Genomic DNA, 24303 nt, shown 5'->3' on the forward strand with positions numbered 1-24303 from the left:
CAAATTAGTAAACCTAACCACATTACTTCACGTGACACCGCTAGCTACGTTTAAGACAGTGTCACGTGCACACATACAAAAACATATAAATAAGTACAAACATTTTGATAATTGGACTTTTATTTGTTTAAGAAGAAAATTAAAGTCGTTTCGGTGTTGTGCTGTGCCGAGTGCTGACACCGTTATCCGGTATTTTAATTCAAATAAATTTTCTACTGTGATTAATTAACTGTATAATAAAAAGTTATTAAAATGGATAAATCAGAGTCTTCAGAAGCAGAAACAGAGGTGAAACAAGTGATCAACTATTTTGAAGCCATGGAAGTGGATGCTAGTAGTGACTCTGCTTCGGATAGCAAACCTGAGTCCACGTCCACTTACTATCCCAAACTCGGTCGGCATTTACATCCTTTAACTTTATTTATTGTTAATCCAACTATTGTTATTAATACAGCAGAACTAGAAATAATAGTTGTCACTCGAATTTTGCTGTATAGAGCATTGGAAAGAATGAACAAGAAACTGTACGTCAAACCGTTTTCCTCAGATTGGATATGGCAACTTAAACTAGAATTTATAAATCTAGGACGTTCTGCAAAAAGCAGTCAGCTTGACCGAGCAATTGAACGTGCCTGTGTTCTTATACAACCAGAAAATCAATCCTTAGCCAATTTAAAACCCTCAGTTTGGGATGAATCTTGTTCACACTTTATCGCCACAATGATATATTGTCGTAAGGATACCCTGAAAGACTACCTTATTGAACGTGAACTTGAATGGTTTAGAGCTAAGTGGTCTGTACTATTTCTTTCAGGTAACAAATCTTTTTATATTTATAATGTTTTCTTTAGTAGTGTACTTTCTTTTCAGGTATTAAAGTCTTTCTGAAAAATTGCTGTTTTGAAAAAGTTAAACGTCCAATATCAGATGCAGAAAAAAATTCTTTAAAAGAAAAACTGCTCTGTTCCACTGTTGGTCTAACAGAAGCCGATTTTGAAAGTACAGATTTTTATAAACTTGGTTGGGTTTCATGTAGTAGACTGTTGGAAAAACGTGAAGTGTACGTGGAGAAGGGGTAATTTATGATCTACCAACCATCTTGAAAGGTTGACCAAAATATTTTTTTTTTACAGAAAAGCTTATGTACCTACTAGGCTGCTTTATGCTTTTTTTCAAAACCGTTTGAAAAAAAACCTAGAAGATAAGTTGACCTATACCTATAAGAAAATATTAGAGTTGGGCAGAATGCCAGATGATAGAGTAAGTCTTTTCTGTGAGCTTTACGATGGGGACTTAACAGAAAAAATATCTTACACAAGCAGGTCTGAGGCAAGTAAATATAAATGAATACTATACCATTTGTTATTACTTATAGATGATTGTTATTTTTGTATGTGGATGTTAATAGATTTGGTATATAGGGATTACTGAATGGGAAAAAAATTGATGAGGAAGCTGCAACAAACTTTCCACTATGTATGCAGCACTTTCATGAAAGATTAAGAGAGGACCACCATTTGAAACATGAAGGTCGATTCACGTATGGTCTCTTTTTAAAAGAAATAGGTAAACAATGTCTTACTCTATGTATTTTTACAGTATTAACAGGCTATTTTCCTAGGTTTAAGTTACGAAGATGCGGAAGAGTTTTGGCGCTCCGAATTTACGCAAAAATTGGACGAAGACCGTTTTAACAAAGAATACCTCTACTACATCAAACATTTGTACGGACTAGTCGGTGGTAGAAAATCCTATGAACCTAGATCTTGTCAACAATTGATTAAAGGTCTCGATCAGCACTACGGATGTCCGTTCAAAATGTATGATAATGAAAGGCTAAACAAAAAGTGCATTTCACAAGGATTTTCGAAAGAAGGTAATTTTTTTGTGTGTCTATCCAGACTGAGAATAATATTTTTGTTATATTTAGACACACAGGAAATTCTTGATTGTGTGGAAAACAAGGAATATCAGAAGGCCTGTTCCACGTATTTTTCCGTGATGAACAATAAGAAACCCAAAAAGTTAATTGCGCACCCGAACCAATACTATGAAGAAAGTTGCAAGCCAGATAATGATCCATTTGCTATTGATGATATTGAAGATTTGTGTTAAGTTTCTTCTAGGTATTTGTTTTGAGAATAATGGTTTAAGTTTTTTTTTGTTAAGGATTTTTATTTTTTTTTAAGAAATAATGTTTTAATTTTTTTAAAGTTTTGTTGAATCTAGAATAAAGGATTTTTATTTTTTTAACAAATTATGTTCTACTTTCTTAAGGCCCGTTGTACAACCAGTAATCAAAGCTCAGCTTGCGACGGTGAAGTGCTAGTTAGGTTAGGGCTTTGCTGTCAAAATGTCACCTGTTACTTGGTAGGACAAAGTTAGGTTAGAACTGCGGTTTTTTGCCTTTATTTTAAAATAGTTTTGCAGTTTTTAATTAAAAGAACAGTTTCCTATAAGACCGTATTGACAAAATGAACCCTCCTTTATTCTGTGCAGTAGTTAGTTTTTGATTTGGAGGGTCGAAGTATGTCGGATAATGACAGATGGTCCTACGTAAACATACAAGGTAATACTGAAAGACTGGAATTTAATAAAATAACTACAAAGGTTTTGTGTGTTTGCTGTTTAATTCTTGTGTATTATTAATTTGAACCAAAACTTGATACATAATATAAAATGTCCCGACTCGAATTAAGTCAAACGGTAAAAAAGGATTTTGGAAGAGTATGGAACCTTAGTTGGCATCCTAAAGGTGAAGCCCTGGCCTCTTGTGGTGAAGAAAAGTGCATAAGAATATGGGCAAAGGATTTACTGGGTAAATGGAGTAACAAAGTAGTCCTAACTGATGGACACAAACGAACTATTAGGCAAGTGTCCTGGTCACCTTGTGGACACTATTTGGGTAAAAACTTTTCTTTTACCTTAATAAGTGCATGTAATTACATTAGGTATTTTTAGCTTCAGCTAGTTTTGATGCCACCACTTGCATTTGGGATAAACAGGGAGGGGAGTTTGAGTGTAATGCCACCTTAGAGGGACATGAAAATGAAGTCAAAAGTGTAGCTTGGTCCAAATCAGGTCACTTTTTGGCCACATGTAGTCGGGATAAGTCTGTTTGGGTGTGGGAAGTGGCAGAGGATAATGAATATGATTGTGCTGCTGTTCTGAATGCTCACACTCAAGATGTGAAAAAGGTTCAGTGAAAATACTTTTATTTTAATGGTAAATGTAATGACTGTACTAAATCATCAGGTTGTTTGGCACCCAACTAAAGACTTACTAGCTTCAGCCTCTTATGACAACTCTATAAAGTTTTTCAAGGAAGACCAAAGTGATGGAGATTGGGTGTGTTGTGGTACTCTAAAAGGCCATGAATCCACAGTTTGGAGTATATCATTTGACAGTAATTATAACATTTTGTAGATTGTTAATTAATGGCAGTAAAATGCAAATGTAATTTTACAGAAACTGGAGATCTTTTGGCATCATGCAGTGCTGATTGTACAGTAAAAATCTGGAAAGAATATCCACCAGGCAATGCAGAAGGTGTGGTCACAGTTGATAATGAATCAACTTGGAAATGCATATGCACCCTTTCTGGACAACATTCTCGTACGATTTATGATATTGATTGGTGCTCTAATACTGGCTTGATTGCAACCGCATGCGCTGACGACGCTATTAGAATTTTTAAAGAAGATCCAGACTCCGATCCGAATGCCCCTTCTTTCAGTTTAATATGCAGCATAGATAAAGCACATAATCAGGATGTAAATTGCGTTGCATGGAATCCTGCTGTAAAAGGCTCTTTAGCTTCATGCAGTGATGATGGAGAAATAAAATTCTGGACTTTTATTGAATAAATGTTATTTATTTGTTGTTACATGTTTGTAAATATATTGGGTGTTTTTTACATTTGATTTAAATTAAACAAATTTATCAATTAAATCTTTATTATAGACTCTAAAAATTGTATAATATTTCCACATTGCATATACACACTAGAGTTAAAAAAATACCATTTTCCTAATAAGGTTTATCCATGGTAAAACATTAAAACACTAAAAGCAGTTAAATTCAATAAAGTTCTAGTGTTAATAAATACTTCTTTAGCAAAGAAAATACCAAAGCAAAGTAATACTGATAAAAGGGGTAATTTTTACTAAAATAAATGTCCTTCTGGGAAAATAAATCACATAGTGTAGCTGCATCTTAAAGGCTTCCAGCATCTTTGTGACTTAAAGAATGTCCAGAAATTATCTTATAGTTTGACTCATATGCAAAGGTGTGAGCATGAGTTCAAATGCAGCATCTTTTAAATTGGCACCTCTTAGATTAGCCTCATGCAAATCACTACCAGACAAATCACAGTTCTGCAACCAACCAAAACATTCACCATTCAGGATTGTTAATAGGATTCCCTCACACTTACTTCTAAATCGGCACCAGCCAAAACAGCAGCCCTCAAATCACAGTTCTTTAAATTTGCATTCTTACAGTTGGCAATGCGTAAATTAATGCCACCCATATCACTATCTTCCAAGCAGGCACCTTTCAAGTTGGCACCCTCCAAATTAGCACTCTTTCCCCCTGGGTCTTTAAAATTACAATTTCTCATTGAAGCCCCTTCCAAGATAGCTCTCAGACCGCGTACTCCTTTAAATTTATTACATACCCAATAAAATAATTCTAGATTAACCTGCAATAAGTTTACCCTGAAGTTGGGCACTATCCAACACAGCATGTGACAAGTCAGCCCTTTCCAAACAACACCAACTTAAGTTGGCCCCAGCTAAATTACAACCTTGCAAATTTGCATATTTAAAGTTAATTGCCCTAAGGTCAAGTTTGCTTAAGTTGGCTCCTGCCAAGTTAACCCCCTGGAACCTTAATGTCTGTGCAACTGAACTGTTTATTAGTGTATTAACCACATCCCTCCTAGTTAATGGTGCTTGATCTCTTGATTTTCTACTGGTTTGAAGGATGTCCTCGAGTGTGGGCATAATTGATACAATACCAAAAAAAGTTGCTTCAGCTAATATACCTTCAGGGTTTATATGCTTGTCATACACTAATTCACCACATCTGAGATAATTTAAAATGGGTTCAAAGTATTTAGGGCTACGGTCAATTAGGTAAGCACCATTCTTGTCTCTGCAGCTTGGGGAGAAAAATGTTTTATCTTGTGAAAACATTCGAGCCAACATGCTTTCTGGCTCACTCATTGTTAAAGTTCTTCTAGAGGTAGTAAAGTACTTTCCACCTACATTTAAAGTGACCCACTCATCACATTCCTCCAATGCTTTCAATGACATAAAATCCTCCCCATTGGATACAAATAGTTTATCATTGTTTCTTATGTAAGTAGGGTTGCTAAGTTCAGTTCCATCTTCCAAAAACAGGCGAATATTACCTTGAGCAGTGGGTATGAGCATTTTAACAATTGTATAAAATTGGTCTTCAGTCTCTGGCATAAGAATTGTCTGAAAGTGGTAATTTAAATTGTTTGAAATTGAACTATACCTATTTATGTTGTATGAATTCTACCTGAGCATCTCCTTTAACGCCGTTTTGCATTATGGTCACTCTCCTCTTCTGGAAGGACATAGTGACAGGAATATGCTCACATTTCTAATAAAATTACAATAACATTATTAAAATTCAGAAAAATATTAATACAAAAAGATAAACAATTAAACTTTTTGGTTATGTGCCATCTTCTCTTCTCTTCACAGACTTCAACTCTTCTCTGCTACTGGTCCGAAAATACTAGACCTTTTCTGTTTCACTTTTTTTGCCATCCCTTTTAAAGGTTTAACAAAGACAGAGGTATATTGAGACCATTTCAGCAATATAATAAGTACTTTGTCATTTGTCAGAAATAGATTTGTAAACTGTCAGAGTAAAATATCATTTCATTTTATGTATGTATACAAATAATCTTTTTAAATATTTTAAATAACGAATTTCTAAATACAAAAAGTAGGGCTCCGGTACATAGTTAAAAATTTCCAGAAGAGAACTGAATAATAGTTGAGGTTTTGGGTAAGTTAAAACTTTATTATCATGCCTATCACCTTTTTCCAATTATTAATAAATATTAGATGGTTTAAAATGAGCTCCGACGACGACAAAACCTCCGATAAAGGCAACCAAATTTTGTTTGAATATTACAGAAAATACTCACAAAACAGGAACCTCTCCAGATACTTTTCAGGCACTTCAGTGTCATATTTACCCCCAGTTGTCTCTGATGAGGATAAGCCCCAAGAATCATCCCCTCAGAGTCAAAACCAAGACTTAATAAAAATCACCATTGATGAGTCAGAAATTGTAGTTGAAAATCCTTCTTCGGATGATGACAACAGTCTTTCAGATCATAGAAGACTTGAATGGGATAATGGTGCTGATATAGGCTACAACACTGCAAGGAAGAATGCTGATAAGTTACAGAAAAGTTTTTCATTACCTGCTTTGGATCTCTCTGTAGCGGAAATTAAAACTGCAGTGGCAAAACCCTCAACTGTTATAACCCATTCTAATAGTGAAGAAAACATTGAAATTGCAGTGTTCAGTTCAAGCTCAAGTCACACTTCATCACAACCCCAGAAAAATTCGAACTCATCTAGTTTACTAAGTAAAGATTCACCACTAGAAAGTCAAATTGCCACCTGTAGTAGTCATAGTCAAACTACCACTGGAAAAAGCAGTAATAGTAGTAAATCAATAGAACTGAAAAGCAGTTCTTCGAATTCTAATGAAGCAGTTCAACTAAGGGACTTTCAAAAAACTATAAACTTTCTCAAGCATAAAATTGGATTGCCTGGAGCCCATTCTACTCCAAATGTTGAAAGCCAGATGTGGGGGCAGTATAAAATGGTTGGCAATGGTGCAGTGAAAAAGGTGAGATTAAGAAGTTTAAAATAAAGTTAAAAAAGTTGGTGTCTTTCATTATTTGGTTTAGTTTGGTTTGAGGCAAGTTGCAACCCAATGTATATGTTATTTCAATGATGAAGGGATAAGACAGATTTCTTTTATTTATTTGAATAGTTTAGGCTTTAAGTGCTGAAGGTATGGAATTTTTTATTGTCTCAAAATTGACTTCTTACTATAAACATACAATTTCCTACTTTATCAATTATTTATTTTACTTTTTATTACGTGTTAATAACTTTTTGATTATACTCTGTTCAAAGTTTGTTGAAGTGAAACCAAAATTACATTTTCTGGATACATATTTGACTTTGACTGAAGTACAAAATTGTTGACAACAAATGATTGACTTAATTTTTTTTAAATTATTTAAACTACAAAATTTACATGTGTGTTTGTTTAATACAAAAGATGATAATAACAGGTAACTGTAATGATACTACTGTTGATGAATATAAATTTTCTTTATTAGTTATGAGTGTATTTTTATAGGTACCCAAAGTTGTGGGCAGAAAAAATAAGAATGACAATTCATCAGAATCATCAAAATCGACCCCAAAACCACATAAAAGAAAAGTCAAGACTAAGGTGGTTGAACTAAGTATATCGACCCCTATTAACGTCAATTGCAAATCATTTAGTTGTGAAATTCCTGCTTTAAAAACCGACGCTCAGCCTAAAGCTGTTCAAACTGAGTCTGTAAATTTACGACATACAGAAACTCAATTTGATTTGGATTCACCACCAGCCGATAGTCACAAGAAGGCGATATGTGACGACATGGCCGATTCGGCGTCAAGTTTCGAGTACATATCAGTAGGAAGAACTTCCGGAAATAACAAAGGGGTAGTAAAAGAAGTACTGATGACTGAATCCAGTCGTACGTCCAGGACTAGTTCCGAAGACGTGGACAAGCACCTAGAAAGGTTACAACTATTGTTAAGATCGAAAAAACTTAATTCAAGCACTAAACGTCGCTATATCCGGAAGTTACTTAACGAACTGAAAGATTTAGATAATTCCAGTGAAAGTTCAGATTTTTTTATTCCCAAAAAAGACTCTCTAAAAAGCCAAAGTAGTAAATCTGTCAAGGTTGACCCTTGCTCATGTGGAGCCACCTCAACTACATCAAGCAACATTCCTGTTAAAACAATAACTGGTACAGAAAGTGAACCTGTTAAGTTTACAGCACAAGTGCAGGAATTACAAGACAGGCTTGTAGCTTCACTACCCACAAGTAAACATCAGCATTTTGAACTACCAAAATCTATATCAGAGTCGGGTGATAGTGTTACAAGCAAAACTGAGGATTACTTATTAAAGTTTGCAGAAAACGAACGCGCCTATCAATTGAGCTGGATCAACAATGAGATATCGCACCTTTCAAAGCTCAAAACAATTTTAGAGTTGAATAAAAAAAATCCAAACAAAAAAACAAGCAATTATAACGTCGTCCAAAAAGGTGGAGAAACGAGAGAGTACATCATCAACACTGACGTCAATTTAGGGTCAAAAACTAAAATTAACTATCACATAGATGGTAAAGAGTACGCGATCTCAGATTCCAATAGTTCTTCAAGTGATCGAGTTGTAGTTGCTGATATTAAAGTAAGTTCAAGCGACAAACACACAAACATCAATATAAGAACTATTTGTTCAATGTGTAAACAAGTAATTTGTGTGTGTAAATCCGCTTCTGTTAGTCATACTTCCAGTCATAAAGAAGAAGAAAGTTTGCAGACTTTACTCCAATTGGAGTCGCTAACTCCCGAGGATTTCAATTCGTTGCAACGGATATTTAAAGGATGCGACTGCACTACCAAGAACCCCAGCTGTAGTTGTGGTTTTGTTAGGAAATTGCTGGATAAATTCCAAGGGCAGCTCAAGAAAATGGAGGGTGTGAGCATTCAGACTGATCCTTTAGAATTTGCAGCTGGCTTTGATAAGAAACTATGTTACGATAAGCTGGATTTTGATCTTGGTAGTAAAGCGGAAAGGCGACAAGTTCAGACTGAACATTTTTTCAATAGCTTGGATTCACAGGTTCAAGCTGACAAGCAACTGCAACCGCAGGGTATGCAAACTTCTGATCGACGTTTAAAACGGCAAGTCCAAACTGATGAGCAACCTAAAAACAGGTTGGAAACTGAGAGTCAAGTTGACGATCCACTGCAGGCATTGGGAACGCAAACATTTCATTTATTTGAAGTTGGCAGCAAAAATCAACAAACCTCCATTCAAGGTCTAGGCCGGAAAGTTCAAACTGACAATCTTCAAAACAACTTGGAGTCACAAGTCCAAGTGGACGAATTGGTTGACCTTAAAAGTCAACAGACATCTAATCAAGGTTTGGAACGGCAAATCCAAACTGAAGAGCTTCGAAGCAGTTTGCAGTCACAGGCTCAAGTTAGTGAACGTAATGCGGGCGTTCAAATTGATAAAAACCAAGTGGACGGGCATACTGAGACCGTGGTGACAAAGGACGAGGGTCACAGCCAAACAGCAACCAAAGGTGTCTGCCAATGTGTTCAAACTGAAGATGCTTGTCTTGATGCTGGCACAAATCCTCAACCCACGAAACGAGCAGAAAAAAATGTCCAAGCCAGTTTGGAAACACGGAGTGTCCAAACCAGCCACACTGATAAGGACGGAACTCAGACTACCACCTCATCAAACAGTGCAGCTTCAAGAGTGACATGTTTCTGTTGCAAACAAAAAGCTTTTTTGGCTGAAGTTAGTTATCTACAAGAAGGGAACGATTCTATGGTAGTGTGCACCAGGTGCTATTACAACCGTCCTCGATATTGCCTTCACAACGCTTGTCGATGCTGGAGTTATTGGCTGAATAGGCGATCAAATGATACAGAACGCAACCGACTTTGTCAGTGTTGCAAAAAAAGACCTCCAGGATTGATGTATACGGTCACGTTACCAGACAATAAAACAACTGCAAAACCGCATGGCGATGGAAGGATCCAAGTGCAGGATGGATGGAGCGGCAAAAGTTTGAAGGACAAAGAAAACCACAGCAGGAAAATGGTAAAAGAGAAAGTGAAGAAGAAGGTTGAGAATGCAGTTCAAGGCCCTCAGTACACTTTAACGGTGAGTAGAAAGCAACTTCTTTTCCTGAGACATTTAATCTTGTTTTCAGGAGTTTTACCCTATATTTTAGTTTTATTTTATAATCGGATGCATGCAGTACTGTAGAAGAAAAATGTGGTAATAAAGGTATTCAGCTTGTTTAGAGTTTTAACGGGCAGTTTTTGTTTGTTGTAGGACTACTTAATAAAAAACAAGCCCGAGTTTATTTTCTCGGCCGAGCATCGACGTCAGATGCTGCTAAATTCACGTATACTGAGAGAACAACAAACCGATAATGTCAAGTTGAATTTTTTGGAAAACAATGAGAACAGACATTCGGATCAAGGTGATTATATTTTTTATGCAATCCAAATTTTGTTTTATGGCTTTGTGGACATTTACAGACAAATACAAGCTTTTTACCGGTCGCGAAATGAAAGAGATCAACAAGAGAAACTACAAAAAGTTACCGGAGGTGCAACAAAAACTGGTGAAACAAAGACAAAATCGGTTACGACGGGCCGATAAGCTTATTAGCAGTATATTTGCCAAGGTAAGGAGACTTATAAACTGGTCAAACAGTATAACAACTATCTGTTTTTCTTTGACAGAAAGTACAAAAGTCAATCTTGAAGGGGAAAGGAAATTTTCCTATTGACAGGCCTCTGACTTACTTAGAGAGATCTTAAGAAATCGTTTCTATTTTAAGACTGATTTAAGTGTGTAAACTTCATTAATAGTAATTGTTGTATTATATATTTTTATTACACTTAATTGTTTTACTTAAACAACTTTGCTTAAACTGTATTGTTTCTGTACTGTAATAAGGCATTCTTAGTAACGAAGGCGTCTTTAGTCTGTGTTGTAGGGCCCCAACAGGACAGGATGATGGCTTCTATGAATGAGCGTCCCAAACCTGTTCCTATACAGGGTGTCTCAGTTTTAAGTGCCCAAACTTTAATGTCGGATAGTACGTCGAAAAATAACAACACTTTGCTATATAAACCTATATCCAATAGGGCGTCGTTACTGATATACAGGGTGTTAAAGTTTTTTAAAAAAATTGCTTATTTGAGAATTTCTCGAAAACCGTTGGAGATATTGTAATGAAATTTTTGTGTGAATATCTCCTGTTCAAAACGTCTTCAATGAAATAAAAAATTGAACTGTGACGCAACCAGTGTCGTACTTACCGACGTACGCCTAGGTACTTTGGATAAAAAAAATGTTACGCCACTGCCTTTTTGGAAATTAAAATTTGTTTTTGAGATGACTGTTTAATTTGGGAGACAAAAGTCCTCTTGTGTTTTTTCGGATTGACGCACCATTTCAGAGTAAAAAAAGGAAAGGTTATAATGGTATAAAAATTTATTATTATCACATAACTTAAATTAGGAAACAAATTAAATAAAACTTAACAAATTAAAAGTTATTTAGTGCCTTTTGGACAGAGATACTTTAGGGAAAGCTTACGTTAAGTTTTGACTGTGACAATTCTTATGGCTCTTTTTTCTTTCTCTTCTTTTTTTTTTTAAAAAACTTTAACACCCTGTATATCAGTAACGACGCCCTATTGGATATAGGTTTATATAGCAAAGTGTTGTTATTTTTCGACGTACTATCCGACATTAAAGTTTGGGCACTTAAAACTGAGACACCCTGTATAGATTCATTATTCCTTATTAAATTATTTTATAATTAACAAAAAATATCGTGGTCCAATTTATTCGTCAAGTTTCGTTTATTTTCTTGGTTCAACCTGGTTCAATTCAGAAACGTCAGTTTGACACATAGAAAACATTATAAATCTAGAACTCGATCTTAAATAGTAGGCCATGAAGGCACAAAATTTGACATTTGATCAAAATCCGCCGCCGGAGGGAGCCACTTTATTTTTTTCTAAAAAATCGCATGACCTTATGATTACAAAATTATACGCAGGCCACGTGATCTTTGGATCATATCGCGCGTTTAGATCCGAAAGAAATCGACTAATTACTAGTTGTCACTATGACATCTATTTTGAATTTTAAATTTGAATATCGTTTACTAAAAGTACCTAAAAGGTATAGTAAAGTTAAAGTTGCATATTTGTGTTGTTCGTGAGTTTTGTGTTTGTGAGTGATATGAAAGTGTCAGATTATGAAAAGAGCATCTTCATGCAGTTTTAAGTTTCTTAATCCCTCAAGAAACCTCGACTTATTTAAAGCTTAAGAAAACCTTGTTGGAAATGATCTAGTTTTTAAACTCTCGCCATGAAAATATTAATCAAGTGAGTATTGTTGAATTACTTTTTTGTTGCATTGATGGTAAAAGCAGTCCGACTTACTAATTAGTTACTATAAGACACATTTTTATCAAAGCCTGATATTAACAAATACAAAAACCATAAAACATTTCACAACTATTGTAGAGTTTCTGTTGTTTAATGTTTAATGTGAAAGCACACACCAAATATAACCGGCTTAGCAAAACATTATCTAGTGTGCCATGCAAAACGCCCTCTCGCGGAGAAATGTTCATAATAGCCTAGGTCCAATCTGTCAAAACGTGACTTCAAACAGTCCCATTGACATGTAAATCTAGATTTATAATGTTTTCTATGGTTTGACAGCAATACATTTTATATGGGAAAGTTCAATTACCAAGGAACTGTGATTGAACAACTGGACCTTAGAGTGATTTAAGCGTTGAATAATTGACTATAAATGGGACAAAATTTAATAAAAAATATTTATGTTTTGTCATTTACTTACTCAGACTATCACAGCATGATTCTTTTTTTGTTCTAGCCTGTTAGATCCAATGAAGAATTTCGATACCCATTGATAAGCACTTGAGCAGCAGGAGATCAAATACCCTCCTGCGGCACTAGTACTTAGTAACGAGATAAAGAAAATGCTGCAAATAAAACAAACCTAGAAATGATAATAACTTTTAGAATATTCTTTTGGTGGATGGTATAAATTGGAATAGAATTTCAATGCAAAAAGTGACAAACCTATAGGAGTTGAAGTCCCCTTTAATTTATTTTTTCGGTTTATTAAAAAGGGTCAACTGAATCGACCTCTCTGCGTGAATTACTAATAATCAAGTTGACTTTATAATTTTACCGACAACTACAGCAGGTCTATGACTTTCTTGTTACCTTTTAACCAGTTTGGACGCCACTGGTTTGCGTTTTTCCAGAACTAAATAAGTACATACCATTGCAGTGACGAAAACATAAACTCGGTTAACTGCCGGCTTAATCACAACTAGAAACATCTGGCAACTACCTGCTAGACTGTAACTTCTTTATTCCACACTGTAATAAATAACAAAAATAATTTAAGAAGAAAAAACTGTTCGAAACGCGCCAGTTGGCTGGCATTTTGTGTTGTGTGTCTACTACCGTTGGGATTGAGGGTCAAGATATCAATAGGGTCAGGGGTCACCTACATTGATAGCATGGGCGCCGACATAATTATACATACCACTGCATTTGAGTAGTTGGTAGTTTTTTTCAGCTTTTATGGTAATAATGTTCGGTGTGAATGCACTACCTACAGGAACTCCTAAAATTATTGAAACTTTCAAAAAGTTGTGTTAATTGTTAGTCAGAACAGTATAATCAGTTGTTGGGCAACCAAAAACCGTTGATATATTGTTTGCGACCGTGGTAGTTTATAATAAACATTTTACAACAAACAGACTTATAATCACTAAAAAGATTGCTCGGTATCTTGGTCTATATTGGTAAATACTTTTGTACATAAACAGGGAGAACTTTAATAGTTTTCGATCAAGTTTATTCCACTTTTTTAGCATTTTCAGCGTTTTCTTTACATAGATAACATTAAACTGGTATAGTCACCTTAACAGCCAGAAAGTCTGTAAGTAAGATGTCACATTACACACTAAAAAGCTTATTAAGAGTATACCATGAAAACGTAATGTATTCTGTGTAAAACGTATTGGCCAATACTACTTAATAGAAGTAAATTATAATTATTATTAATTGACATTTGAAAGAGAAATAGTCTAAATGCCACTGTTTTTAATCAACAACTGTGACTTTGGATTGTAGAAATCCTATTTACATGTAACAAATATTCTCCTAAAAAGTTTGGTTAATATGATAAATGTGAACTACTAATGTTTTTTTTTAATATGAAAGATATATATCAATTTGATCAACTATAGTATTAAGTACATATCTTTTTGACTGTTTTATAGTTGTACCAAATAGTACAAAGTCGACCCTTGTATGCGGGTCTGCAGATGCACGTGTGCAACATTTTATTATTATTATTATACATATTTAAGGCTATTTGTATAGTGCCGGTATTCCGTCTTAATTCAATTTCCTGTTTTCGCTTAATTGAATGAAATCGGTTGAGGTATGTGATATACAGTGTGGTCCAAATTGGTGATGCATAAGAGATACAGGATCGGTTAAATTGGAAAAGTTTTAGGAAATTCAATGCTAAAAATTTGCCGTTTTTCGAGAAAACGTAAAACCCTGCATTTTTAACTTTGCCTTATAGGTCCTTAACTAAAAATGTTACCTTATTAGGGCACTTTTTGACGTAGAATACGATGGTGTAATTAGAAATTTTTTATCCGCACTGGTTTCGAAGTTATGCATGACTACTTTGGAAAATCTTATGGGCGCCATTTTAGATTTTTAAATTTTCGGAAAGCGCTTAAAAAGGCCTTTTCAATGATGTACCTATTGATGCCCTTGTGAGACTTACCAAGTGCAAAATGGCGATTTTTCTATTTTCGACCTAGTAGGCTTTGAACATTTGGGCAGCCATTATAAAAAAACAAAAATGTTGACACTTCAATAGCCCGCAACTTTCAGTTTTGCCTACGATTATCTTTTGTATTTTCATAATGTCTGCCCAAATGTTCAAAGCCTACTATGTCAAAAATAGAAAAATCGCCATTTTGCACTTGGTAAGTCTCACAAGGGCATCAATAGGATTTTTTCTAATTACACCATCGTATTCTACGTCAAAAAGTGCTCTAAATAGGTAACATTTTCAAAAACATTTTTATCTTTGTTAAGGACCTATAAGGCAAAGTTAAAAATGCAGTGTTTCACGTTTTCCCAATTTTCCGGAAAACGGCAAATGATAATCTAATTTCAAAACCGGGTATGAATTTGGCATTGAATTCCCTAAAACTTTTCCCATTTAACCGATCCTGTATGATAACGGATATCCCCACACATGCATTACCAATTTGGACCACACTGTATGTCTCGTCGTTTTGTTCATCTTCATCGAATAAAATGCTTAAAAATAGAACCTACTATGGTGCCTTTATTCAGTTAGACATAGATTCAATTCTAGTTTGAATTTAGTGTGGTGAATATACAAAATTAGGCATAATTTTAGGAATTTCAACTTCTTCCCACGTTACGACTTCGTTGTGTTTAATAAACCGATAAAACTCTAAACGAGATAATTAGCGGCTTGTGTCTTGGAATTAAAACGAGCTTTTATCAGTTGGGTGAATGAACATCATAATATGTTAATTAATAACTTAGAAGATATTTTATGAAGAAAAAACGAAACTTAACCTTATAGCAAAACTGTCAGTAGAGAGAATTCTTCCCAAGTCAAGTTTGAGACTGAAAAAATCATACAAAAAATACTGGTCATCTATTTCAGAAATCACGGCTCTAAAATCTATAAATTATTATTGTAAAATAGTAATTTTTAAAAGTTTCAATTTTTTTAGAACAAATGGTAAATGCAGAAACAGGACGACAAATGTTGCTCATAGAAAACACAGCTTACACCCAATTTCGTGTATAATATTCTAGTTTTCAAATTTACCATTAAAACAATGCTAAAACCACTAAGGGATTTAAGGATTTTTTAATCATCACCCCCCAAGACAACAAGTAAAACTATAAAGGAGTAGGTTGGAAGAACTTTTTAGGGTAAAAAGAGTTGCAATCACAGATTAGATATGCAAAGTATTTAAAAAGATGATATTTATGCAATAAGTGACAACGTCGCAAAATTAAAGGGTCGTTTAAAAACGTTATTATTGTTGAAAAATTATTTTTAAAACTTTATTAATTAATGCGACTAATTTAAAAAGGAAAAAGGGGCACGTACCTAATCGATATCCAGGAATTTTCTGATTTTGGTGTGTGGAAAAATAAAGCACATAATACACGCACGACTAAATGACAACGACTGTCCGCTAATCAGTCTCAATTGGGTTTATATGCGAAGCCCACATCCCTATACGTTAATTTAACTTAAATTGAGAGATTGTTTCCTTTGTGCAAGTTATTATTCTATTGTCGGGTATGTACGGTACGGTTTTTGTGTGATGCCCATCACCACGTATCACCTTTTTAACGATATTCACTAGCAGAGAGCACCATCGTCGGACGGTGTAAGTAAATAAATTAATGACGGTTCCATCACTCCCTTTTATTGGCCAGTTTGCTCGAGTAAACTTAAACTGATGAGTGTTTATGGGCTGACACCGCGTGTTCGGTTCCGAAGGAAATTTATAATAAAATTTCGGTCGACCGTTCATCATGTAAGCCAGTGGTGCGCATCTACAACATTTGATATGTATTATAATTTGCTATAAAAGACAATCTAAATTCAGTTGAAAGAAATATTGCTCTACCCAGGCAGTAGATGGACGCCACTGATGGTGATACTATAAGGTCACTTTGATATTCAAAATTATCTCACTTATGTCAAGAGTATCTGTCAGTTGAACCTAATTTTTATCTTTTATATAAATTAAAAAAGTTCAAAATATTAAGTATTTTTTGTGATGCACATCATTGCACCTTAGAATAAAACGATATAAATCCAGGAGGTGATTTTGAAGCATGTTTGAAATGCAATATACAGTGTGTCCCAAATTTTGCTATTTCAAAATTTTACATTTTTAAAAAGCGAAAATTCCCGGTTAATGTTCCTGGTCACATCATATTAGTTCACATTGCTATGCACTACTTATTAAATTATTAAGTACGTAGACGGTTTGAGGTAATTTTTATGTAATTAATTCGTCCGGTCACCCCTATATAAAATGCTGCCTAAAGCCATACAATTTGTGAGGAAGTGAAAATTAAAGGCCACCCTAAAACGTTTCTTTAACAAAGCCCTCTTTCTATTCTGATTAAATTAGGTAAAACTTTTGAAACACTTTGAACCTTTCTAAAATTGAAAAAAATGGCGTTTTTTGTCAAAATATTCAATTTTTTCTTGCTTCAAAAGGGTTCCAATGCACAGCAAAGGACTCTAAATTAAAAAAAGCACTTTAAAATTTTTCATTTTTCAATCTGGCTCATTTTGTAGTATTTTTTATCCTCTTTCTAATGGCGGTTTAGTGAAATCTATAAGAGTTCAAATAAAAATGTTACTACTAATCATTCAAAAATTTAAAAAATGCCATATGCTATTTTACTCCAGGAGGGTTCCAATGCACAGCAAATGGCATATTTATACCAAATAACCTTAAATCAATGTTGCCAGGTCTACCGTTAAAACGGTATATCTACTTTTTGTAGTTTTTTGTATATAATCTACGGTTTTTACTTACGTTATTGCCATTATGTTGGTTGTGAAACTTTTCATATCCTTTTTCAATTTATTGAATAAGAAATTTAGTAAGGATTGTAAAAATGCGCTTAAAACAGTCATTTTCTTACTCCAAATTCTTCTCTGAAACCACATGATGTTTGTCACTATTGTCAGAATTGTCAAAAATTTACTAGAATTTGCAAGGATTACATTTTAACACAGTTTTCGAAACAAAACGATTTTCTGAGATTTAATAGTTATTTTGACAATTGTCACTTCATAGTCTCGCTAAATAGTCTTCTTAAATTACGTGACAGCTGCCACTAACGTCAAAACTGTCAAACTGTGGTCAAAAGTTGCAAAAATCAGGATTTATAAACGTTTTCTTGCAGTATTTGATATAAAACGTGTTTCTAAGAATTATGATAGTTATTTTGACAATTGTCACGTGACCGTCTAGCTAAATAGTGTTCTACAATCACGTGACAACTGTCACTAACGTCAAAACAGTCAAACCATGCTCAAAAGTTCCAAAAATCAGGATTTATAAACGTTTTCTTGCAGTATTTGATATAAATCGTGTTTCTAAGAATTATGACAATTATTTTGACAATTGTCACTTCATAGTCTCGCTAAATAGTCTTCTGAAATTACGTGACAACTGCCACTAACGTCAAAACTGTCAAACTGTGATCAAAAGTTGCAAAAATTAGGATTTATAAACGTTATTATGATAGTTATTTTGACAATTGTCACGTGACCGTCTAGCTAAATAGTGTTCTACAATCACGTGACAACTGTCACTAACGTCAAAACTGTCAAATCATGCACTAAAGTTGCAAAAATTAGAGTTTAGAAACGTTTCCTTGCAGTATTCGATATAAAGAGTGTTTTTGATATTTATGATTTTTGACAATGGTCACGTGGCTGCCTAGCTAAATTATCCTTTAAAACCACGTGATATCTACCCATAATGTCAAAGCTTAAAAAACAATTATTAATAAAATAATGAAAGATCTGTATTTTTAAAGTACGGATTTTATAGCAACAATCAATGACTGATTATTCTATCGCCATATTTTAACTTGGCAACACTGCCTTAAATACCTTTTTCAGTTGCTGTAATCATGGTAAATATTAAGCAGATCTACTACGGTAAAATATCGAAACAATTACCGATAATAAATCTACTTAAAATTTAACCACTGACCCTTCATATGTACTATAATCGTAACTTAAACAAAAAGAAACTTACCCCTTACTGGTGCAGTGGATGGTATTTTTTTACCAAAGGTTAAATAGGCGAACCAAGACGAAATTGCAAATGTATCGTCAATGGCACACCTACTTAAACTTTAGTGACAAAAATGCAGCAACAAACTGATCGTTGCTTTCAACCAAGGACTGGTGTACTGGTGACTATCTGCACATTTTTGGTATTTTATAAGGGCCAGTTTATCTTTAGACTGTTTAAACTTTTTCGATAACTGTAATGCATTGTTTGAATAAGTTAATTAGATGTTTGGACTTACTGGTATTTTTAAATAAGGCCTAACGATCTAAGCTAACTGTGTTGATTTAGTAGCCTGATTGATTGTTTGATGACTCAGAATACCCAAATTAGGGGTTTTGTTAACTATATTATTTGCTGTTAAGTCACTAAACGTTTAATATTTCGGTGTACATAGGTTGATTTCAGACAAAGATTTGCCTAAAATCAACAAAAATGTCTTATTTGTTGTAGTTTTTTAATGCAAGGAAAATTCCATGGGTGGAGTAGACCCAAATATCCCCATCCAAAGATCTATCAACAATCAACATCTCGGATATTCAGGGTTGAATTCAAAAAATCATTTATTGTGTATTTATTTATACATTTCAACCGCACAGCTTCAATCTTCTCCATGTACATCTTCAACCACGTGAGACGAGTAAGAGACGATGCTGTCAGCACCTGGTGGTGAGCAGCCGCACTCGTCCACTCGACTCGTTTGTCGATCAGACGAGTCCTCCATACTGGACATTGACCTGGAGGAGAATTGATTGGTCAGTTCGCCACCACTCCGATTAGGTGGTATCGAGTAAGTGTCCTGTCTTCGATTTTGAGATCTTCGTCCGGTTTGCTGATTTACTCCACATGAACAAGGACTTACATCCCGTCTTCCACGCTCTGAAGAATCGGACTTGGTTGATCTTGGAGTGCTGGACAATGGCGGGTTAAACGTCATATCAAACGAGTGATCAGCACGACGACTTGTTTGGTTAGTTGATCTGGAGGAACTATCATGTCCAGGTGGTGAACGTAGCGATCTACCAGTCTGCACTGTATAGGTTCTGTGCTGTCTAGGTGGCGCTTCTTCTCCTGATGTACACGGACAAGGACTTGCTTGAGGAAAACTCCCATCTATAAGATCAAAAGACACCTCGGATGAGTCATACAAGGTAGAATAGGATCTTTGACTGCTGGCAAACTCCGGCCGAAAATTGAAATCGTACGAATCATCAGTAGGAAGGTCCGTTATATTATTTGAACTATCCTGGATGGAGTCATTATGTCCAAGTCCAGGACGCGCACATCTAGGAAGAGTTTGTATCGCACTAGGTTGATATCGTCTCCTGGACGAAACGTTAAATGTTTGATTCATTCCAGAAGTTCTAGTTTGATTACTGGGAAATGTAGCCGACCTGCTTGAGTTTTCTTGTACTGTGTAGGTCTGGTTTCCTCCAGGTTGTGTGGTTCTAGTTATATTTCCTGCTGTTGGTTGGACTGTATAAGTTTGATTGCTGCGAGGTGATACCTGTCCTGGCAGTGGTATTCCGTAGGCTGCAGAATGTACAGTTCTTGTTACATTTCCTGGTTGTTGTACTGTATACGTTTTATTTCTTCCAGGTTCAGTGCGTGTTCTATTACCAGGACATGTGTAAGTTTGATTACTGGGAAATGTACCAGACCTGCTCAAGTCTGTTTGTATCGTGTAAGTCTGGTTTCCTCCAGGTTGTGGGGTTCTTGGTGTTTGTTGTTCTAGTGTATAAGTTTGATTGCTGTGAGGTGTAACCGGCGGAGATGCTCTTCCTGGCAGTGGTATTCCGTAGGACTGGTCTGATTGTTGTTGCACTGTATACGTTTTATTTCTTCCAGGTTCAGTGCGTGTTCTGTTACCAGGACATGTGTAAGTTTGATTTGTAGGAAGTGTAGCAGCCCTACTTAAGTCTCCCTCCATTGTGTAGGTCTGGTTTCTTCCAGGTTGTATGGTTCTGGTTACATTTCCTGGAGCTTGTACTGTATACGTTTGATTACTACTACGAGGTGACTGGGTTACGTTTCCTGGTTGTGGTATTCCGTACGATTGGTTGCTACTCCTAGCCATAGTTTGATCATATGATCTAGTTAGATCAATCCCAGAGCTGGAGGCTAAAGGCTGAAAGTCACCGTACATTGAATCTTCTTGAGAGCAGCTACAATGTTTTTTATCACCAGCTGGTCGACCGCGAGAAGATCTAGATCTATCACGGGAAGATTGTTGTTGTACACCATCCGAGTCTGTGAAAAGTCTTTTCCTTACATCGTCCATGTTGCCTCTTGGTTGATTTAAATTCTGCCTAGTTTTATTCAAAATGCTGGCTACCATGACGTCGTTCATTTCAATATTAGATTCGCTAATGGAAGATAAGTTTAACTCGTCTGAGGTGACATTGAACTCAGCCCTTGAAGGAGTTTCACTCAATGGAGTATTATAGCAAGCAAGAGAATGTTGAATTGAGGGATCAGAAGAATCGGCATTGAAATTATCAGTGGTATTCTCAAAACGATTACTAGGTACATCAAACGTAACATTAGGATTAGGGATAGTGGTAGTTTGATCCGGTCTACATCCTAAAGGAGTAGTCACAAATGTGTTTTCCAGCCCTCGATGACTCGAATAAGAGTCCTGCCAATCTGGGAGTTGTTGAGCCACCAATCTTCCACCTTGTCTCCTTGCAATTAAATTACCGGTGGTTTGATTCAGTCGTGGAGAAACCTCGATGACGCTGCTTTGGTTGGGGTCTTCCACCAGCCCTCTGGGGATGATGATTTTCCTACTCATAATTTAGCTACTTAATTCGTTCCAGGAAAAACTTTTGACACTGACTGTGTGTGTCAATGTCCGTTCAAAGTTTTAAATTCCAGTTTGTGCAATGGCTCAGAAAAAAACACAGAAAATTTTCATTCCTAAAGGATCGATAAATCCTAACGAGGACACGATAATTGAAATTCCTAGGGAAATGCAGGAACAACCATTGGTGGTGGCCAAAGGGCAGGTTTATAGGGAAAACAACATTCGTGTTCAAACCACGTCAAGGATTGTGGAATATCGAAACGACCCCGAAATTAGGTAGTAGTAGATGAGTGTCATTTATTTACTAAACTGAAAATATCTCTATTAATAATACAGTTCCAATAAAAGCAGTCAATCCGAAAGCAAGCTAAAGAAAGACTCAGTTCAGTCAAATAAACCTTCTGATCCAGCTTGTAAAACTTGTTTCAGTATATTATTTCCGTTAAACGTTATTTACGTTTGTAGCAATAATATGTTGCAGAAACTAGCCAAACTTCAACCACCCAGAATAAAACTGAAGATTCTGAAATCTTTGCACCCCAATTTCAGTCTTCGGAAGAGTATTTACCTGTAGTAAGCTCAAGTAAAAAACCTTCAAGCGCATCAGTGAGGTAATAAGTTCAATCAAGCAAGAATCATTGCTTTAAATATTTTTTTTCTAGGTTTTCCAGCACTTCCACAACAGAAACCTGCCCTTCGAGAAAAAATGACACTAAGAAATCGATATTATGCTTGTAAGGCTACACACCAACAAGACCTTATTAATTATTGCTAATCAATTTTATCAGGAATGAAAGCTGTACAGTCCCTGTTGATGACTCTTCACAAAAACCAAACCAAGAACAACAAACTGCCGAGCACTTGCCGAAAACTGGAACATATCAGGACAGTAGCAGCAACACTGATCGTAATGTGGATGACTTGGAAAAAGACAGAAAGAAGAGATTGAAAAAGTTTTATAAGTAATTTTATTATTAAATTTTTTAGTATTTATTATGTTGAGAGATAAAACCTGATTCAGGATGTCTAGTACAGATCTGGACGAAATTTACATCGAGCAATTGAAAAGACAATTCGAAGAAGCCAAACGTAAGTTGGAAGAGGCTGTAATGTTGGCATCCATTTCGTTAAAAAGGCTGACCAGCAACAGCCGGAGTTACTCTGCAATGTGCCATCCTAAATGCTCGGGAGCAGAAATCTGCGCCAAAGCTCACTCAATCTGCGACACTGTTCCTGAGAGGGATCTGTCTTTTGTTCCCTCCATTTCTGGTAAGTTCCTTAAGAAGCACAGTGGTGACTAACAACCTTTTCCAAAGCTTCTAGTAAACCATCTGATGGCAACATATCCAGGTAGTAAAAGCCACACTTACTTAATACGCATAACTGTGTCTGACATCAATAGCAAGGAACTTAAGTCAGCCGATTCCAGTCAACTTCCAGCGTCTACTCCGTCAATTTCCAGAATGCGCACTTCCGTATCGTTAATAAGGCTGAAGAAAGACACTGACACTCAAACTCCCGTAAAATTGTCAGTGAAAGAGTTGATACTTCAGTCCAGTAGCTCTTCAATGGATCCAGAACCAGACCTCTTCAAAGTGTCTAGCAAGTGTTCGGCCAGTTGCGCAGCCAAGAAGAGCGAATCGTTGAAGTTTCTAAAAGAACCGTGTTGTGCTAATAGTTCCTGTGAATTTCTGGCTCAGAAAATGTCCTCCATAATGTGATTTTCTGTCAAACTATTGTTATAGTGAATATAAGTTCACTTTTCAAAGTTTTTTAATTTTTCTCCCACCAATAATTATATACTTGTATTTTTATCATTCTTTTAGCAGTTTATTTTAAATGTGCACTAATCAGAGAAATTAACAGTTGTCACGTGACTGCTGCATTGAAAAGGAAAACAGTTAAGATGGCGTATGAGAGGTAAAGGACCCGCCCACTATGCTTGCACATCATCGATGACGTAATTTTGAGATCAGATTGACTACGTTTCTGCCGCGTATTGACGTCACGATGACGTAATTTAGCAAAATCATAGATTGACCAATGGTCAAACTACGTCATTGTGTCACGTCAAAAAAGCTCGGCTCGCTCCATGGAGCCTGAAAACGAATGCAGCCTACGTGTATTACATTGACAGTTCTTGTCAAACTCCAGTCTTCATCACATAACACACAAACATTAAGAATGGTGAGGTTTTGTTTTTTGTTTATCAATCCCAATCCTCTGACCGGTTTCGCCGTATTACGGCTCATCAGAGAGGCTATAGGGCTTGATAACCAAAGAACAAAACCTTCGTTCCAGTATAGTCAACTGGATGCCAGAAATGGAAACACAACTAACACAAACATTAATTTGTAAGTAAAATTTCGAAGAAAATTATGAGTAATTTGTAAAAAAAAAGAATTGTCGCCTAAATTGTTTTATTTGTATATCTAATTTGTGGTACAATATATATTTTGGTTATGTACGTTAAATATCACCAGTCTTCATGTGCCGAAATAGCTCAGTTGGGAGAGCGTTAGACTGAAGATCTAAAGGTCCCTGGTTCGATCCCTGGTTTCGGCAAACACTTTTTTTTTTGGTTTATTGTATTAAGGCTTTACGATATTTTAACATCTCAGTAATACTTTTGA

General features: G+C 35.5%; 5 protein-coding genes and 1 non-coding gene across 10 annotated transcripts; 5 read left to right on the forward strand and 1 right to left on the reverse strand.

Moving 5' to 3' along the window:
• Positions 1-134: 134 nt before the first annotated feature.
• On the forward strand, positions 135-2257 carry LOC145728739 (uncharacterized). 2 transcript variants are annotated; one of them, XM_081979204.1, is made up of 7 exons: positions 135-394; positions 458-814; positions 871-1075; positions 1134-1329; positions 1422-1566; positions 1622-1876; positions 1931-2257. In XM_081979204.1, exons 1-7 carry the CDS (start codon positions 253-255, stop codon positions 2113-2115), a joined length of 1485 nt encoding a protein of 494 aa, XP_081835330.1. In that variant the 5' UTR covers positions 135-252; the 3' UTR covers positions 2116-2257. The 2 variants fall into 2 exon arrangements, with proteins under 2 accessions (XP_081835330.1, XP_081835329.1); XM_081979203.1 differs by having other exon boundaries at positions 135-814.
• A 149-nt stretch (positions 2258-2406) lies between these two features.
• LOC145728742 (putative cytosolic iron-sulfur protein assembly protein Ciao1) lies at positions 2407-3973 on the forward strand. The gene is made up of 4 exons (XM_081979208.1): positions 2407-2905; positions 2962-3197; positions 3256-3406; positions 3469-3973. Exons 1-4 carry the CDS (start codon positions 2680-2682, stop codon positions 3864-3866), a joined length of 1011 nt encoding a protein of 336 aa, XP_081835334.1. The 5' UTR covers positions 2407-2679; the 3' UTR covers positions 3867-3973.
• LOC145728741 (BTB/POZ domain-containing protein KCTD9-like) lies at positions 3939-5711 on the reverse strand. The gene is made up of 4 exons (XM_081979207.1): positions 5551-5711; positions 4718-5486; positions 4436-4659; positions 3939-4376 (listed from the first exon to the last, which is right to left on the reverse strand). Exons 1-4 carry the CDS (start codon positions 5608-5610, stop codon positions 4260-4262), a joined length of 1170 nt encoding a protein of 389 aa, XP_081835333.1. The 5' UTR covers positions 5611-5711; the 3' UTR covers positions 3939-4259.
• Positions 5712-5893: 182 nt separating this feature from the next.
• On the forward strand, positions 5894-10786 carry LOC145728736 (uncharacterized). Of its 4 annotated transcripts, none has more exons than XM_081979194.1 (6): positions 5894-6048; positions 6108-6906; positions 7429-10038; positions 10213-10363; positions 10422-10570; positions 10629-10786. In XM_081979194.1, the coding sequence occupies exons 2-6, from the start codon at positions 6118-6120 to the stop codon at positions 10704-10706; spliced, it is 3777 nt and encodes a 1258-aa protein (XP_081835320.1). In that variant the 5' UTR covers positions 5894-6048; positions 6108-6117; the 3' UTR covers positions 10707-10786. The 4 variants fall into 4 exon arrangements, with proteins under 4 accessions (XP_081835320.1, XP_081835322.1, XP_081835323.1 ...); XM_081979195.1 differs by lacking the exon at positions 5894-6048 and having other exon boundaries at positions 6224-6326; positions 6380-6906; XM_081979196.1 differs by lacking the exons at positions 10422-10570; positions 10629-10786 and adding an exon at positions 10088-10155.
• Positions 10787-19306: 8520 nt separating this feature from the next.
• LOC145728496 (uncharacterized) lies at positions 19307-23438 on the forward strand. The gene is made up of 8 exons (XM_081978772.1): positions 19307-21946; positions 22007-22098; positions 22152-22281; positions 22333-22404; positions 22459-22632; positions 22692-22939; positions 22987-23020; positions 23073-23438. The coding sequence occupies exons 1-8, from the start codon at positions 21750-21752 to the stop codon at positions 23389-23391; spliced, it is 1266 nt and encodes a 421-aa protein (XP_081834898.1). The 5' UTR covers positions 19307-21749; the 3' UTR covers positions 23392-23438.
• A 724-nt stretch (positions 23439-24162) lies between these two features.
• Positions 24163-24235, forward strand: TRNAF-GAA (transfer RNA phenylalanine (anticodon GAA)). The gene has a single exon. It is a non-coding gene; the product is annotated as a tRNA-Phe (tRNA).
• Positions 24236-24303: the final 68 nt, after the last annotated feature.

Source organism: Ips typographus, linkage group LG4 (genome assembly GCF_016097725.1).
Source record: "Ips typographus isolate SLU linkage group LG4, UJ_Ityp_2.0, whole genome shotgun sequence".
NCBI classification, from domain to species: domain Eukaryota; kingdom Metazoa; phylum Arthropoda; class Insecta; order Coleoptera; family Curculionidae; genus Ips; species Ips typographus.

What these genes read in the sequence shown, in the direction of transcription:
- LOC145728742 (XM_081979208.1), top strand. Translation starts at nt 2,680, where the DNA reads ATGTCCCGACTCGAATTAAGTCAAACGGTAAAAAAGGATTTTGGAAGA. An exon ending in ACCTTGTGGACACTATTTGG is followed by an intron (nt 2,906 to 2,961) that starts GTAAAAACTTTT and finishes AGGTATTTTTAG; the next exon opens with CTTCAGCTAGTTTTGATGCC. An exon ending in ACACTCAAGATGTGAAAAAG is followed by an intron (nt 3,198 to 3,255) that starts GTTCAGTGAAAA and finishes CTAAATCATCAG; the next exon opens with GTTGTTTGGCACCCAACTAA.
- LOC145728496 (XM_081978772.1), top strand. Translation starts at nt 21,750, where the DNA reads ATGGCTCAGAAAAAAACACAGAAAATTTTCATTCCTAAAGGATCGATA. An exon ending in AAGAAATCGATATTATGCTT is followed by an intron (nt 22,405 to 22,458) that starts GTAAGGCTACAC and finishes CAATTTTATCAG; the next exon opens with GAATGAAAGCTGTACAGTCC. An exon ending in AGATTGAAAAAGTTTTATAA is followed by an intron (nt 22,633 to 22,691) that starts GTAATTTTATTA and finishes AACCTGATTCAG; the next exon opens with GATGTCTAGTACAGATCTGG.
- LOC145728739 (XM_081979203.1), top strand. Translation starts at nt 253, where the DNA reads ATGGATAAATCAGAGTCTTCAGAAGCAGAAACAGAGGTGAAACAAGTG. An exon ending in TCTCTTTTTAAAAGAAATAG is followed by an intron (nt 1,567 to 1,621) that starts GTAAACAATGTC and finishes CTATTTTCCTAG; the next exon opens with GTTTAAGTTACGAAGATGCG. An exon ending in ACAAGGATTTTCGAAAGAAG is followed by an intron (nt 1,877 to 1,930) that starts GTAATTTTTTTG and finishes TGTTATATTTAG; the next exon opens with ACACACAGGAAATTCTTGAT.
- LOC145728736 (XM_081979194.1), top strand. Translation starts at nt 6,118, where the DNA reads ATGAGCTCCGACGACGACAAAACCTCCGATAAAGGCAACCAAATTTTG. An exon ending in GCAATGGTGCAGTGAAAAAG is followed by an intron (nt 6,907 to 7,428) that starts GTGAGATTAAGA and finishes GTATTTTTATAG; the next exon opens with GTACCCAAAGTTGTGGGCAG. An exon ending in GCCCTCAGTACACTTTAACG is followed by an intron (nt 10,039 to 10,212) that starts GTGAGTAGAAAG and finishes TGTTTGTTGTAG; the next exon opens with GACTACTTAATAAAAAACAA.
- LOC145728741 (XM_081979207.1), bottom strand. Translation starts at nt 5,610, where the DNA reads ATGTCCTTCCAGAAGAGGAGAGTGACCATAATGCAAAACGGCGTTAAA. An exon ending in GGATAGTGCCCAACTTCAGG is followed by an intron (nt 4,660 to 4,717) that starts GTAAACTTATTG and finishes ATAAATTTAAAG; the next exon opens with GAGTACGCGGTCTGAGAGCT. An exon ending in TGGCTGGTGCCGATTTAGAA is followed by an intron (nt 4,377 to 4,435) that starts GTAAGTGTGAGG and finishes GGTTGGTTGCAG; the next exon opens with AACTGTGATTTGTCTGGTAG.